This window comes from Erythrolamprus reginae, chromosome 11 (assembly GCF_031021105.1).
Source record: "Erythrolamprus reginae isolate rEryReg1 chromosome 11, rEryReg1.hap1, whole genome shotgun sequence".
In the NCBI taxonomy this organism is placed as follows: Eukaryota; Metazoa; Chordata; class Lepidosauria; order Squamata; family Dipsadidae; genus Erythrolamprus; species Erythrolamprus reginae.
The window spans coordinates 38,300,172-38,314,526 of NC_091960.1; the positions used below are offsets into that span (position 1 = coordinate 38,300,172).

At 62.9% G+C, this 14,355-nt stretch overlaps 2 protein-coding genes across 4 annotated transcripts; both read right to left on the reverse strand.

Annotated features, from left to right (window-relative positions):
* Positions 1 to 246: 246 nt before the first annotated feature.
* STK40 (serine/threonine kinase 40) lies at positions 247 to 11,699 on the reverse strand. Of its 3 annotated transcripts, XM_070764474.1 has the most exons (12): positions 11,597 to 11,676; positions 8,920 to 9,039; positions 8,240 to 8,325; positions 6,897 to 7,040; positions 6,316 to 6,543; positions 6,042 to 6,094; positions 3,988 to 4,103; positions 3,550 to 3,694; positions 3,316 to 3,438; positions 2,743 to 2,827; positions 2,200 to 2,430; positions 1,937 to 2,021 (listed from the first exon to the last, which is right to left on the reverse strand). In XM_070764474.1, the coding sequence occupies exons 1-11, from the start codon at positions 11,598 to 11,600 to the stop codon at positions 2,212 to 2,214; spliced, it is 1,323 nt and encodes a 440-aa protein (XP_070620575.1). In that variant the 5' UTR covers positions 11,601 to 11,676; the 3' UTR covers positions 1,937 to 2,021; positions 2,200 to 2,211. The 3 variants fall into 3 exon arrangements, with proteins under 3 accessions (XP_070620577.1, XP_070620576.1, XP_070620575.1); XM_070764476.1 differs by having other exon boundaries at positions 247 to 2,430; positions 11,597 to 11,699; XM_070764475.1 differs by having other exon boundaries at positions 247 to 2,430; positions 3,316 to 3,435.
* A 1,098-nt stretch (positions 11,700 to 12,797) lies between these two features.
* LSM10 (LSM10, U7 small nuclear RNA associated) lies at positions 12,798 to 13,378 on the reverse strand. Its single transcript, XM_070763678.1, has one exon. It carries the CDS (start codon positions 13,305 to 13,307, stop codon positions 12,936 to 12,938), a length of 372 nt encoding a protein of 123 aa, XP_070619779.1. The 5' UTR covers positions 13,308 to 13,378; the 3' UTR covers positions 12,798 to 12,935.
* Between the last annotated feature and the right edge of the window lie 977 nt (positions 13,379 to 14,355).

The window sequence follows — 14,355 nt, forward strand, 5'->3', positions numbered from 1 at the left end:
AGGAGCCCGCCCTCTCTAGTAGTTCCATGGCAGGGCAAGGCAGGGGGGGGCATGGCCCCTCCAACCGCCACCTTGGAGATGAGTGCTGCCACCTGCCCTTCTCCAGAGGTGCAGAAACAGCTGTGAAGAGGAGGGGAAAAGCTCTTGCAGAGGTGAGCTCTCCATCCCTCAGCCTGCCCAGTGTGTGTGTGTGTGTTTTCTTTGGGGGCGGGGGCTGTTCAAATAACCACCAGAGTTCTGAGTGAGTGGATTCTACATTATGAAACTTTATTGCTGGCATGCTGGAGTAGGTGGGTGGAATACAAAAATAGGTCTCTATACAAACGTTCTTTGAGAGTTTTTTTTACAGTAGGGATATTTTGTCTGTGGGGTCTCCCCAAGCCAACCCAGCAGCCCCCTCGCCCCCCCCTGCAGGGCCCCCCTCGGTCTCTTCCCAGCCAGCTCTTTATTGCAGCAGATGGTGGAAACCCCCCCCCCAACCAGTGGAGTATTGCTATTTGTGTGGGGGGAGGACCGGGCCATTCAGGCGCATCATTAACTCCCTTGGGGAAGGGGGCCAGGAAGGGAGCAGTCCAGGGGTCACCTCCCCCCACGCCCCCCCCAGTGCCTTCAGGGGAAGATGGGAACTGGGGGGTGGAACTTAAAAGCAGGCCGGGAAGGCCCCCAGGGACCCCCCCCAAGGACTCTGTCTGCGTGGGCCCCACATCCGCATCTCACAGCTGAGAATCAGAGCCGTGGGGGGAAGAAGCAGCAGCAGCCCAGGGTCCAAGCCCACCGCTTCCCACTTTACGTCTCGGGCCACGGGGGCTGCGGCTGCCGGGAAAGGAGGCGGCTTGATGGCCCGGAGTCCACAGCTGCCGAGAGAGGAGGGGTGCGTGGGGGAGGGTCCCACCAGATTCCCAGACCTTTGGGCAACTGTAGTTTCTCTCCTGTGCAAGAGAGTCAGAAACCTGCTTGCACCCCCTTCAGTCGTGCGGACCCTCCCCTCCCCTCGGGGGAAGGGGCTTTCTGCCGCTTCCGAAGGGTCCCTCTGCTTACCCCCCCCCTTTCCAGGAAAGATGGGACTGCGCCAGCCCCCCCCCCCCCAAGGGCCGCACGCTTGGAGAGCCCCCGTTGCTGGAAAATGAGCCACTCAGGGTGGGGAAGGAAATGGGAGGCTCGGAACAACACTGACCTCCACGGGATGCTGCTGTGCGCGTGACGTATCTGGCAAGAAAGGCATCCGGCCCCCCCACCCCCCCCAAGGCTCAGGCATCACACAGACCCTCCCCCTGCCCCGCAACCCAGGGGAGGGCTGCGACCAGAGACAGTGGGGGGAGCGTGCCAAGGGCTGAGGTGAGGTCTGTAATGGGGGTGGGGGGGTGGGTGGGGTGGAACAGAAGGAAGAGGGGAGGGACGACTCCCCCTTTCACATTATCAAAACATTATCCCTTCGAACACGCCTCCTCCTCCTCCTCCTCCGTGGGGCAGGAGATCGAAACAGAATTAATGCAACGTAGCTGCACTTTCCAAAAGCGACCATTGAAAAATGTCAAAACCAAAAGGAAACACCCGGAAGTCCCAAAACAACGGAGACTTTGGCCTCCAGGAAAAGCTACATTTTAAACAGCTCTGGGCCGAAACCTCCCCAGCTGGAATCCGCAAGCAAATTTTCTCAGCCCCAGAAGCTCAGAGGGAAGACGGGGCACACTGCAAGGCGGTCAGCACATCGGTGTCCAAAATTAATGCCTGCACAGATGAACTCGACCTGGGGCTCAAAGTGGAAACGGAGCCCGGGGCGCTGAGGACAAACGGGCGCTTGGAGCCGGGCTGAAGGACGAGTAAGCTTATTCAAACCGCGTGGAGCAAACTGCAGCCCCCCTGCTTCCCAGAGTGTGTGTGTGTGTGTGTGTGTGTGTGTGTGTGAGTGAGCAGAGGAGCCTTGGTGGCCACAACCGCCCTCCGCCTCGGCCGGGAGAGCAACAGGGTCAGAAAAGGCAGAGAGGTAGATTTCGGAGTCACGAGTCAAAGCGGGCGACCATCTGGGGGGGTGGGGGAGGAGTTCAGGTCAGGAAGTGGTGGTCCAAGCCGGGGGTCTCTTCCGCTTGTCCTCTCGGGGCAACCCTGGCAAGCAAGCCCCCCCCCCCCCAGCACCGACAGGCGGCTCCCTCGCTCGGCTCCTGTGCCAGGCTGGGCGGGAGGGAGGGGTGTGACTCCCACCTGCCAGGGCAGCTACTTCCGCAGGTAGCGCTGGGCGAGGACGGCCGCCTCCAGGGCGCTCATGGGCTGGGCGTCGTGGCCGAGGCGCCTGACGGGCGGGACGCTGCCGAAGTGCCGCTTGTGCAGGGCGCTCTTGGCCTCGTGCAGCAGGCTCTTCTCTTCCGCCAGCAGGAGCTGCTGCCGCATGTAGGTCTCGAACTCGTACTGGGAACACTCCTCGGCCACCTTAGCCTGCAGGGAGGACAGCGTCCACTGGGCCCCGGGCGTGGCTCCGGCCCTCCCTGCCTTTGGCCCGCAGGAGACCCAACACCGCTGCCCCGAGCGCTGCCTCGGCCCCCGGGAACAAGCAGGGCGGGCAGCCTGACCAGGAGCTTTCAGGGGACCCCGGCAGCAGAGGGGGCAGCCTGCGGGAGGAGGTGGGGCAGCAACAGGCACAGGAACCTCAGCCGCTGGGACCAACCCCCGGCTCCCCCTGCAGCCGCACGGAAGGGACCGGGAGCAGACGGGCCAGACCAGCCGCAGCAGGTGGGGGGCAGGCCTTACCTCGTGTGTGTGTTCTGGGCTGACCACCTGATCGTCGACATCGGGCACCACCTGCAAGGGCCCACTGAGGGTGGACATCGACTGCCTGCGGGGCAGACAAAGTCTTGCAAAAGCCACTGGGCTCAGGCCAGGGAGCCTCAGAGCGCGGAAAGGGGGGGGGGCTCCGTAGCACCCCTCCCTCCTTGTCCTCAGGGGGTGGGGTGGGGGTCTGGGACAAGGCCCTGGGCAGAGCAACCCAAAGGCTGGCATCCTGCCTCCCACTGAAACTCTGCTACCCAACCACAAACGCGCTGAGACCCGAATCTCCTTCGGCCGCTTGGCCGGAGACCCCCGGAGTAGCTCTCCTGGTTCTTCCTCTGCCAAGGCAGCCTCGGGGGGTGGGGGGTGGGGTAGAAAATGGCCCCCTTGCAGAGGAAAAGGTGGGAGGAGGGGGACGCCAAGCGCTGTGGAGGATTCCTCCTCAAAGAGGCCCCTTCAGATGGGCAAAGGGGGGGCAGCCCACCCCCCCACCCTCCATCCAGTAAGGCAGACTGGGCAGAGCCGCTCCAACCCTCCCGCCCCCTCCCCACTTACCAAGACGCAATGATGGCGCTCAGGGACTCCAGCACTTCCGAGGCCGCCAGGCGCTGTTGCGGATCCAAGACCAGCAGCTTCCGGATCAAGCAGACGGTGTTTTCGGACACCCGCCCGTCCCTGCTGGAGGAGAGGGAGGAGCTGGAGGGGCAGCTGGGGCCTGAACCCCCTCCCGTCAGAGGCAGGGGGAGGCGGGAGGAGGAGGGAGGAGGGTGCGGGGTGGCGGTCACTCACTCTGGGATGGCGTACTCGGCCGCCTTGATCTTGCGGAAGAGCTCCTGGGGGACGCTGTCGTAGAAGGGGAACTGCCCGTAGAGCATGGTGAAGAGCACCACCCCCAGCGCCCACATGTCACTGGGCTTGCCGCGGTACGGCCGACCTGCCGGGCAGAGGAGGGGGGTGGGGAGGCACCTGCAGGCTAGCCTGGCCCTCTAGCAGGCAGGAGCTGCTGCCCCCAACCCACCACACTGCCTCCCTCCAGCCTCTGTGCCCCTCCCTCCCTCCCAGCCACAGCCAGCGGGGGTCTCTCCTCCACCCACCAGGCTGCCACCCAGCCCAGCAAAAGAGGGCAAGCGGGCAAAAGGCCTGGGAGTGTCCCCCCCCACTCCCAGGCACCCGAGAAGCTTCAGAAACGGGAGCCCAGGGCAGAGAGGAGCCTGGGGGGCTACGTACCGCTGAGGACGTCGGGGCTAATGTAGGCGGGGCTCCCCCGCTGGTCCTTCAGCAGGTCATCTTCGCTGACCAAGTGCTTCCCGAGACAGAAGTTGGTGATCGTAATTCGGTGGGTCCTGAAGCAAAGGCAGAATTGGGGGGGGGGGGGGGGGGGGGATTCAGAGGCCAAAGACTGACGGAAGGCAGGGAAGCCGTGATAGCCACGTGTCAATCACAGAGAAGACAGTTGTCAGCTCTTTTCCAGGACCACCAGAAATTACTGATGCCAGCTGTGGTTGCCTCGATCTCATTTAAATGGAAGAGTCTGTCCATGGGGATTATGGGCTTGGAATCTCTCTGATCCTCGGGGTCCCTCCCAACTCTATGGTTCGATGGTTGTGGGACACATAAGATCCTCCAGCCTCCTTCCTGGGGGCGGGGGGGGGGAGGGGGGAGGCGAAGACCACCTTTCTTTCCAGTTCACACCGCTGGGGGCAAATCGCTGCCATATAAACGCGGCACCTTTAGCCAGAATTCCCCAAGAAAGACCCTCGATGCGAGTCTGAACTGAAGGACCAATGGGAAGGGTCCACGCGAGGAGGAGGAGGAGGAGGAGGAATATTCTGGCCTTCCATCTCCACCTCCACTCGCTCAGAAAGGAGAGAAACTCAAGGCAAACCTCCCACCAAGCAGGACCAGGGGTTTTTTCCCCCAGCTACGGGGTCAGAACCAAGGAAAGAGCTGCTTCTTCAAGGGCGGCCGAGGGATCAAACGCACACGGACCGAGATTTCTGCCATCCAGGACGAGGCCAGAATTCAGCCACAAAGAGGGTCCAGATTTCAGGGGCTGCCAGAAAGCGCCCCCCCCCCCCACGGAGCCAGAGGGAAACCCAGCCTTGTGACCCACTGCAGATAGGTGCCCGGCCTGTCCGAAGACCTCCAGGGGAGGCCAGCCGAGAGCCCCTTGACCCTCCTTCCCTGCAGGCGCCAACCCTCCACTCACTGCCCCTGGCCCGGAGGTCCACCCTCCTCCCTGTCCTGCCCTTCCTGCCAGCAAGGGGAGTGGTGGGCTTCTCCCCTGGGCCCTTCCCTCCTGCAAGGCCATCCTGGCCAGCTGCTCCCCCCCCTCCTTCACTGGGGGGCCCAGAGGTCTCCTCAGAAGAGGCTCCAATGCAGCCGACACACGGAAGCCCACGAGAGAGACCACCACTCACCACTCAGCTGAGAGGGGGGGGCCGCCCTGCAGCCTCCCTGGTCTCAAGCGGCGGGGAGCCCTCTGTGCTGCTCAGGGGCCCCCAATCTTCCGGGCAGCTTCCCCAGAGAGCAAACTGGCTGCAGCCACCTTGCCTGTCCATGGCCACCAACGGGGCCAGAAGAAGTGGCAGGGGGCCCCCGTTGGCCTGGGCTTCTCTTCTCTGAGGCTGGGACGGGGGGTTGGGGGCCCTGCTTGCCCACCCCCACAAAGGGGCGAATTCCAGCCTCTAAGGAAGAACAGCTGCTTCTTCCTCCAAAGCCCCCCGGGAGCCCCCCGCCTCCTGCCCAAGGCCATTCAGGAATCCTTACGGTCCGGCTGGGGGCCCCACCAGGTCTTCCCGCCCAGGGTCCTGCGAGGCTTTTGGGGTGCTTTCCCCACCGGTCCCTCACTTGGCCTGCCTGCAAGACCCCCCAGCCCCCCTGCCCTTCCTCGGGACCGGCCGTCGCCCTCAAAGGGTTGCTTGACTGAAGGCACGTCCACCGGTCAGTGGCTGAAACAAGCCGTCTGTCCGCCTGCATGAAGGACAGGAGCGCTGACGGGGCCAACCTCCCAACGGGCTCTTCCGCTGCCCCTAACGGCCCCCGACGGAAGCCTCACCCGCGCGGGGACTTTGCCCGCCAGAGAAGAGGACGAGGGGAGGCAGGCCATCTGCCCCGGGGACGGTGGGCCAGCTGAAACCTTTCGGGGGTGGGTGGGGTGTCTCTGCAGAAGACCTGCCACCCCCGTCCCCAGCTGCGTGCAAAGGGTGAGGAAAGGAACCCCGGAGACCCCCCCCCGCCCCCCCATGGCTGAGCCATTGGCGGAAGGAGGACACACCCACCTCTTGTTCAACACCATGTTGCCCAGTTTCAAGTCTCTGTGGACGATGTTCTTCTGCAGAAACAGAGCCCCCCTCCTGTCAGCACAGCGGAGGGGATTCTGCCCCGTGCAAGGAGAGCCGGGCGAAGCAGGCAGCCCACTCCCCCGAGAGGCCAGTCTGGCTCTGGCTCCGGTCCCGGGGGGGGGGGGGGGGGGGGAGGGGAGAATCGGCTCTCGGCCTGCCCTCAACGGTGCTCTGGCTCCACCAGAAGACAGGGGGGAGGGGGAGGGGTCACCTTGTGCAAGGCCTCCACCACCCGCACGACGTCGTAGAAGATGACCACTGTCTCCCGCTCGCTCAGCCGCTTCTCCTTGATGACATAGTGCTGGAGGTTGATGAGTTCGGCCGTCCTGTCGCTGAAGTCGTGGGCGCAGAGGGAGTCCAGCACCAGGCAGAGGCGCTTCTTCGTCTTGCGCACCATCCGGCCGGACTCCAGGTCTTCCACCAGCTCACAGGTCCGGTCCTGCGCAGGTCACAGGGGGCAGAGTTAGCGGAGACCCTCCCCCCCCTCTGGGCCGCAGGTTTTGCACCCGTGCACCGTGGCCGCTCCTCACAACCATCCATGGAATCCTCAGGGATTTCGGGAGGGAGTGGGGTGGGTGGGGGAGGTGTTCAAACTCTTCCCAGACCCTCCAAGGTCTCCCCGAGGGCAGCCCCCCCCCCCCGGCCTGGCTTGAGCAACTGTGACTCCACTGGCCGCACTGGAGGGGCAGAACCCCAAGGCTCTGGGGCCGGGGCAGCTCCTGCAAGCAGGTCCCCCAAACCGCCCCCCCCCGGCCCGGGCTGCCCCACTGGACGGGGGAAGCAGGCCCCTACCTGGAAGAGGCCATGGTGGTGGACCACCCCGTCCTGGCTGTGCAGCAGGGAGAGGAGGGAGAACTCGGTGTGCAGAAGCATTTTGCCCTGTCGCTCCTCCTGGGTCTCCGCGGCCTGGTCACTCTTGTCCTCCAGGGTCAGGATCTGGGCGAGGGAGGCAAAGGCAGCGGAAGCCCCACCCTCACCCACGAAGGCCCAGCAGGCCCCTCCCTCGGGGCCCCTCTTTCCCCGGGGGGGGGGGGAAGGCCAGCCTCTGGACCAACCTCAGCGGGTCAAAGAGGCTGCCATGGCCTTGGGGGCCGGGCAGCTGCAGAAGGTGTCCCTCCTGGAAAGGACTGAGCGCCCACCAAGGCTTGGATTGCGGGGCCACCACTGCAGAAGGCCGACCGTCGGGCCTTGCCTGCCTGGCTCCTTTTTAGCGAACTAGCATTTGGAGGACCCAGATGGCCGGGGGGGTGGGGTGGGGTGGGCCAAGGCTGACCCTGCGAGCGGCTCAGAGAGGGCTGTGAAGCACGAGGAAGCGGCACAGACTGTGTGTTCTTTCTCTCTCTCTCCCTCCCCGCCTGGCCTGCCCCCCCCCCCCAAATTGCGCCCCACCGCCAGACGCCTGTCGCTCTGTCACGTTCCTGGGTGTTGTGGCCACTGTCCAAGAAAACTCCCCGGGTTCCAGAAGTTTGATTGAACTCGCATGAAGCCCCCCCCCCCCCCATGGGCTTCTCTGGACGCAACACACAACACACACATCCCAGGCAGGAGGTGCGTCTCGCGGCCCGGCGTGTCCCACCTGCCAGAAAGGGGCCTCGGTGGGACTCGGCAAGGGTTGCGGTGCAGGTGTGAGTGGCAGCGCTGCCGCCCGGTTCGGCACACCGGCACAGCACCCGCTGCGAGGGGCAGGAGGCCTGGGGGTGCCAGTGGCAGGAAGCTCGCGGCAGACCGGGGGGGGGGGGGGCGCGAGGACAGGGAAGGGAGGCGGCAGCAATGGGACATAAAACCCCATGGTCGCTGCCTGCTGCACCCCCAAAACAATCAGGGGTTGAAAAGAAAATAAGACCCCCACCTTATTATCGGGGAACCTAGCAACAACGTGTGTCCTTCACTGCGCGTCCAGTAAAGCATTATTTGCACGCCCCTCCCCCACACAATTTGGTCTTCATTGTCCTGACTTCAGAAGGCTGCAGCCCCCTTAGGACCCAACCCCCGGCTGTGGGCAGAGTTGGTCTGCAAGGCTAGGTCACCCAGGCTCCGGCCAGCATTCTCTGCGTCCGATTCCACCTGCAAAGACTCTGCAGTCCGGGGGGGGGGGGGGAGGGGGGAGTAGTCTTTAGGGCCTGAGGGCTCCTCACCTTCAGCTGATAGAAGTCGTCCGTCCCATCCTTTCTTGCCAAACACTGGACAATGCTGGGCACTGGGGAGTTGCCCAAACGTGGGCCTGGGAACATAAAAGCGGAACACCTGCCCTGTGAGCCTTTCCCCCAAAGCCCCCTCCCTGCCCAGCCAGCTGCGTTTTCCCTCCAGCCACCAGGAAGTGGGAAAGGAGGCAGCCCTGGTGTGCAACCCCGGCCGGGCACAAGAGTCGGACAACGCCCTGGGCCTCTGCGCTGGAACCGGAAGTGTCAGGCACAACCAAAAGCCTAGACACCGTCAGCGCGTGGCTCTCCTCCCTGAGAAAGTGCAACTCGTGGTGACCTTGGTGGTGGCAAGGTTAGTGGGGCCCCGAGGGACAACGGTGCCTGCAGTGAGCCCAGCCGAAAGGGACTCAAAACCTTGGCTCACAAATGCTGCGAACAGAGACAGATCCTCAAACCGGAAACGGGCCCGGAGGCCTCCCAGGAGTTCTGCAGGTCCTGGCTGAACAGACGGTCGGTTGGGAGCCGGGAATTCCGCCCTGTTTGACGGCCGAAGTCCTTGGGCCAAGGGAGCCTCCTGCCTGCCCGAGGGTCTCACAGCACCGAGTGGGCCAGGCAGGCAAGTCCCGGTGCCCCGGGGGTGGTGGTGGTGGTGGGGAGCATCCCTCCTTACTCACCCAGGATGAAGGGTCCGGCTCTTTTGGTGCTGCTGCTGCTGCTGGGAATCCCCGGGCAGAGGAGCTTGGCTGACGTTTCCCCTCCGCCCCTCTCGGAGGCTCGGCGCTTCATCCTGAGTTCTGCAAAGGAAAGGCCGGCACGGCTTCAGGCCCCACTCATTTCCTCCAAGGAGCCTCACACACGCACGCACACACGCGGAAGCAGCGCATAGACTTGCACACCGTTCCTTGCCCACAGATGGCCTCGAGGGAGGAGGAGGAGGGGAAGAGCGGCTGGCCAGAGGAGCCCCCAAAGTGGGTGAGACTTCAATGAAGGGGGACCATGAGGGCAGGGAAGACCCTGCCAGTGCAGAAGACTTCTGGGGAGGAAGGACACAGGTCAGCCTCACACGCCCCTCTGCCCGCGCGAGATTGCTGGAGCGCAAGAAGAAGGTGCCCAGATGCCCAGGGAAGACCCTGCCAATGCAGAAGACTTCTGGGGAGCCTCACATGCCCCTCTGCCCGCGCGAGATCACTGGAGCGCAAGAAGAAGGTGCCCACATGCCCACGTTTCCCTGCGTGTCCCTTTTAAGGACTTCATTGCAGCAACAAAGCGTCCCAGCTGGAGCACAGGAGCATCGCCTGCAGCAATGTCATAGAAAGGCCCACACAGGCACCACAAGCCCTAAAGACCCCCCTCCTGGGAACACTCAATGGAACGCGGACGTGGTTTTGAGGCTGAGCGAAGCACAAAAGCTCGCTGGGAACAGCAGGCCTGGCCCTTGCTCCAAAGTCACCCAGGGCAGCTAAGCGAGGGTGCGAAGGGCAGGAGTTCAGGCTGCGCTGCTTCGATAGCTTCTCAAATCTCATGTGGGACAGCAGCGCAAGGAGGCGCAGGTCTTAGCTGCTCTGACCTCTGAGTGCAGAAAACCCACAGCTGAGCTATGTGCAAATGCCGGCACACGAGAGCAATGAACTCCAGTGAATGCCAGATATTCTCCAAGTTTTGATCTTTGCTCTGGGCCTGGTTGTGCCCAGTACACAAATTCAAACCTTTGCTTTGCCGTATGGCCCACAGCCAAGATGCAAAGCTCACTCTGCTCCGGAGCCTTCTCTGCGATGGCCGAGTGGCCTCTTTTAAGTCTGGGCAGGTCAGACAGTCGTCTGGTCCGATGCAAATGACAACCGATTAGAGGCTGCACCTTGGAATTGGAAGAGAGAGAGAAAAAGAGAGAGAGGGAGAGAAAGAGAGGAACAGAGAGAAAAAGAGAGAAACAGAGGGAGAAAAAGAGAAAGAGGAACAGAGAAAGAGAGAGAGGGAAAGAGAGGAACAGAGAGAGAAAAAGAGAAAGAGGAAAACAGAGGAAAAGAGAGAGAGGGAGAAAGAAAGAAAGAGAGGAACAGAGAGAAAAAGAGAGTAACAGAGGGAGAAAAAGAGAAAGAGGAACAGAGAAAGAGAGAGAGGGAAAGAGAAGAACAGAGAGAAAAAAAGAGAAAGAGAGGAAAAGAGAGAGAGGGAGAGAGAAAGAGAGGAACAGAGAGAGAGAGAGAAAGACCTAGACCAGCTGCCTGCAGCACCCAGGTATCCGACCGCAGGCCAGCTAGAGCCACTCAGCCCATCCAACCTGCACTTGCATCAAGTTTCACTCTCACAGGTTGGAGACAATTCTGGACGGCCGGAAAGAAAAGCAGAACTGGGCTGGTTCTCAAAATGCCATCATTTTACATTATTGTATGTGGAAGGTGCACTTGTATTTGTATTTTACCAAGCGTCTGTACTGATACCAGCAGGATGAGTAAAGAAATGAATTCACGAGTATTGTATTTCCTAGTCAAGCGTCCTCAGGTCTTGAGCTGCAATCAGCTCACAAAGGGAAGGAAAACATTGATCTTAGTTCAGTGGGACAATTCTAAGAAATGTGGGAAAGGACAAGCTAGGAGGCAAAGAAGGAGCCTTGCTCAGCTATTCAATCCCTGACCAACAAACATAGATCCAATTCCTACTTATCCACCTTGACAGAATGCAAGTGTATGTTAACATCTTCACGGGACTGTAGAAAATTGGCTCCTCTCCATCTTAACAACAAAGAAGAGGAGGCGCTGGCAGGGCCCCTTTCCCAAGCAGGCACCGGGGGGGGGGGGGCAGGCCGTCGCCCGGCAATCTCGGCTCAGAGCTGCTCGCTGGCAGGAGGCCCAGTGGGGGGGCTGTGCCGGGCCCGGAGATCCCCCCCCTCCTCCTCCTGGGTTTCAGCCGCCCCCGTCCCTGCCACCGGCCCAGGCTCGATCGGGAACGTCACTCAACGCAGCCACGGGGGGGGGGGGGGTCGCTCCTCGACGGTCAGGCCCGGCCTGAGGGGTTTTGGAACCCTGGAATACGCGCTGGGCCTTGTGGCCCCGCTACGGTGGGGGGAGGGATATGCCCCCCCCCCTAGACGCGTGAGGCCGTTCTCGGGCCCCAGGCGGGGAGCGGGCAGAGGAGCCGCCTTGCTCAGCCCAGCCCCGGCCTCCCTCCCCTGGGCAGCGCGGAGCCTCCTCCTCCTCCCACCCGGCGCTGCTCGCTGCGCCTTCTCTGCCCCGGAGACCCCCCCTCACGTCCCCCCTCCCACAACCGCCGCTTCCCCGGACGGCCCAGGGAGGGACTCCGCAGGGGAGGGAGGGGCCGCCGAGGACGAGCCCCCTTCCGGCTGCGCCCGCTCACCCATCGCTGCTGCCGCCGCCTCCGGGCCCGGCCCCGCCGGCCCCGCTCGCCAGGCCGCCTCCCGCTCGGGCGCCCGCCTCGGCCCCTCACGGCGGACGTGACGCAGGGGGAAGTGGCCCCGCCCGCCCCGTTCTCGGATTGGCCGTCCTCGCCCCGCCCCTTCGCCCGGGGGCTTCCGGGACTGCGCTGGGCGGAAGGCGTCACCGGAAGGGGAGGAGCTCGTCAACGCGGTGGGCGGGAGGCGCACTCAGGCAAACTCAGCTAAGCCCTCCGGCGGGGCTCTGTGGCACTCCCCGCCACAAGAGCTGCCGCCCGCCGAGCGAGGAAACTCCCGGGGCCCAGCCGCCGCTTTGGCGGGGAGGAAGACTGGGTGGGAGTGAGGGAGGGGGCCGGCGGAAATTCCTGCGAGGCAGCTTCATCGGGGGAGAATAACGGGGCGGTTGGGGCGCTCGGGCGAGGAAGTGGCCATTCCTGGCAGAGAGTTTCTTCTCCTGGATTCCAGGGCGCCTCCTCTCCAGCCGCCCCCCCCCCGGTCAGAGGATGGGAGCTCAAAGGCTGAGCGCCTGACGGCTACCGGTGCCCAGAGGGAAGGCGCCCCCCTGGAGGGAAAGGCTCTCCGTCCGCTGGGGCTCCGGCCTTTGGGTAGCCAAGGCGGAGGGGGAAGGAACTGGGCTGGGTAGGAAGGGGGGGGGCGGCGGAGGAAAGCGAGGGGAGCGGGGAGGCAGGAGGGCGCCCCCCGCTGGAGCTCCCCCAGGGGAAGGTCTCGCGTGCCCCGTCTGCCCCCGGTTCGCCCCCACGGAGCGCGGCCTCTTGCTTGAGCACGGGGTCAGGTAGAGCAGAGCTGTCAAACGCGCGTCTCTTTGGGGGCAGCTCCAACTAATGATTTCGTTGACGCAATGAGACAAAGCGGAACTCAGGTGAATGAAGTGGAACCGTGCAAAAAATGAGGTGGTGACCTGAGAGAAGGGCCTTCCTCGGCCACGCAAGCCCCGTCGCCCGCTGCCCTCCCATGTCGTGCAGGGACTGAGCCACGTTGGCGTAGGCAGGTTTTTTACAGGCCCGGGACCGTCAAGGGGGCTCGAGGTTACGTGAAGCCCAACCAGGCCTGGAATTCCTTGTCGCGTGTCTGGCTTTTCCCCCGAGAAGACAGAGGCGTTTGGCCTCCTTCGTTTGTACATGAAACACACAAGACACAAAAGACTCCAGGAACCAAAACCAGCTTTCATTTCTGACTGACCAGCGAGAGACCGCGGTGGTCCCAGAGCCTCCGCCGGGGAGGGGGGCAGGGGGAGGCTGTGGCCTTTCAGTCCCGGCTCCGTTCTCGGGCGGCCAGCGGGGCTCACTTGCCGGTGGGCTTCGGCCGGAGGAACTCGGTCCTGCCGCGGCCGCCGAAGCTGCGCACGCGCTGGATGAGCCGCAGCTGCTGCTCGAGGGTGGCGCGGATGTCGACCTCGTCGGGGATGTGGACGTAGCGGACGTTCCTGCCGGCGATGAAGAGGTCCTGCAGGCGGCAGGCGCGGCCGTGGCGGTCGGTGAAGGCGGCCTCGGCCAGGCGGACGTTCATGAAGGCGTCCACGTTGACCACGCGGCCCACCGCCACGCTCTCGTCGCGCAGCTCCACGGTGGTGACGCGGCTGTGCAGGCCCTGCAGGAGCAGCACCAGGCTGTTCTCCGCGATGGTCCGCTCCTTCACCGAGTGGCTCACCTCCATGGCGGGCCCCAGACCGGAAGGCCAGCCCGCTCGCCCGCCCGAGGAACCGGAGAGCCCCGCCTCCAAGGCCCCCATGCCATTGGCTGGCCAGTTCGCCCGCCCGCCTCGCAGCGACGCCATTGGCTCGGCTGTGTGGCGGGAGCACGAATGGCTGGAGCGGATATCCTGTCCCTCGACGGAACTCTCACTTTCCGCGCTTGCGCAGGAGGAGGCAGAACGGGGTTGGGAGGGCGCCTGCGCAGTGATTTCCGAAGTGGCTTCCAAAGCTGCTGTCCGGGGCAAGGAGAGGCGGGTCGGGCTTCAGCCCCCCCCCCCCCCCGCTCAAGTGTCTCGTGATGCTGCGGGGGGGTGGTGGGGGGAGGCGCACGGCGCTCTTCCCCGGCCTCTCACCGCCTGTCCCCCGCCTCTTGACGGCCTTCATCCTGGCCAACCGGAGAACTGCTCACCTCTAATTTTGTGAATTTTAATTTTTCAATTTTTATTGGATTTGTATGCCGCCCCTCTCTGAGGACTCGGGGCGGCTCACGACATAACAAACAATACACAGTGTACAAACCTAAAAATACAATTTCGCTAGAAAAAAACTTTAAAACTCTACTAACATTGGTCAACGTCGGGGGGGGGGGGCACACCTGGCATCGCCCCTCCCCAGCCAGCCTCGACCGCTGGATGGCTCTATGGAGAGGTGGCTGCCCTTTTCCCGGCTTCATTACCTGCATGCCACAGACAGACAGACAGACAGACAGACAGACAGACGTCTGAGCGGAGGGAAGGGCTCCCCTGCTTTGCCCAAGAGGGTAACAGGCAGGAGGCAAAGCAGCCTTCAGAGGCCGGACGAAGCCTTTTCCAAAGAAGCAGAAGAGAAAACTAAGGAGAAACTTCCCGACAGAACCAATATGGGGTCAGACATATTTCAGTCATAATTTCACATATAAAATAGCCATTCGTGCTATACACCGGGCGTATTGTTCAAAACTGATTAGTATTATGGCTGATGTTTGACAGCATAAAAGTCAAATATCACAAGAGTGCTGCTTTCTTTGTATGA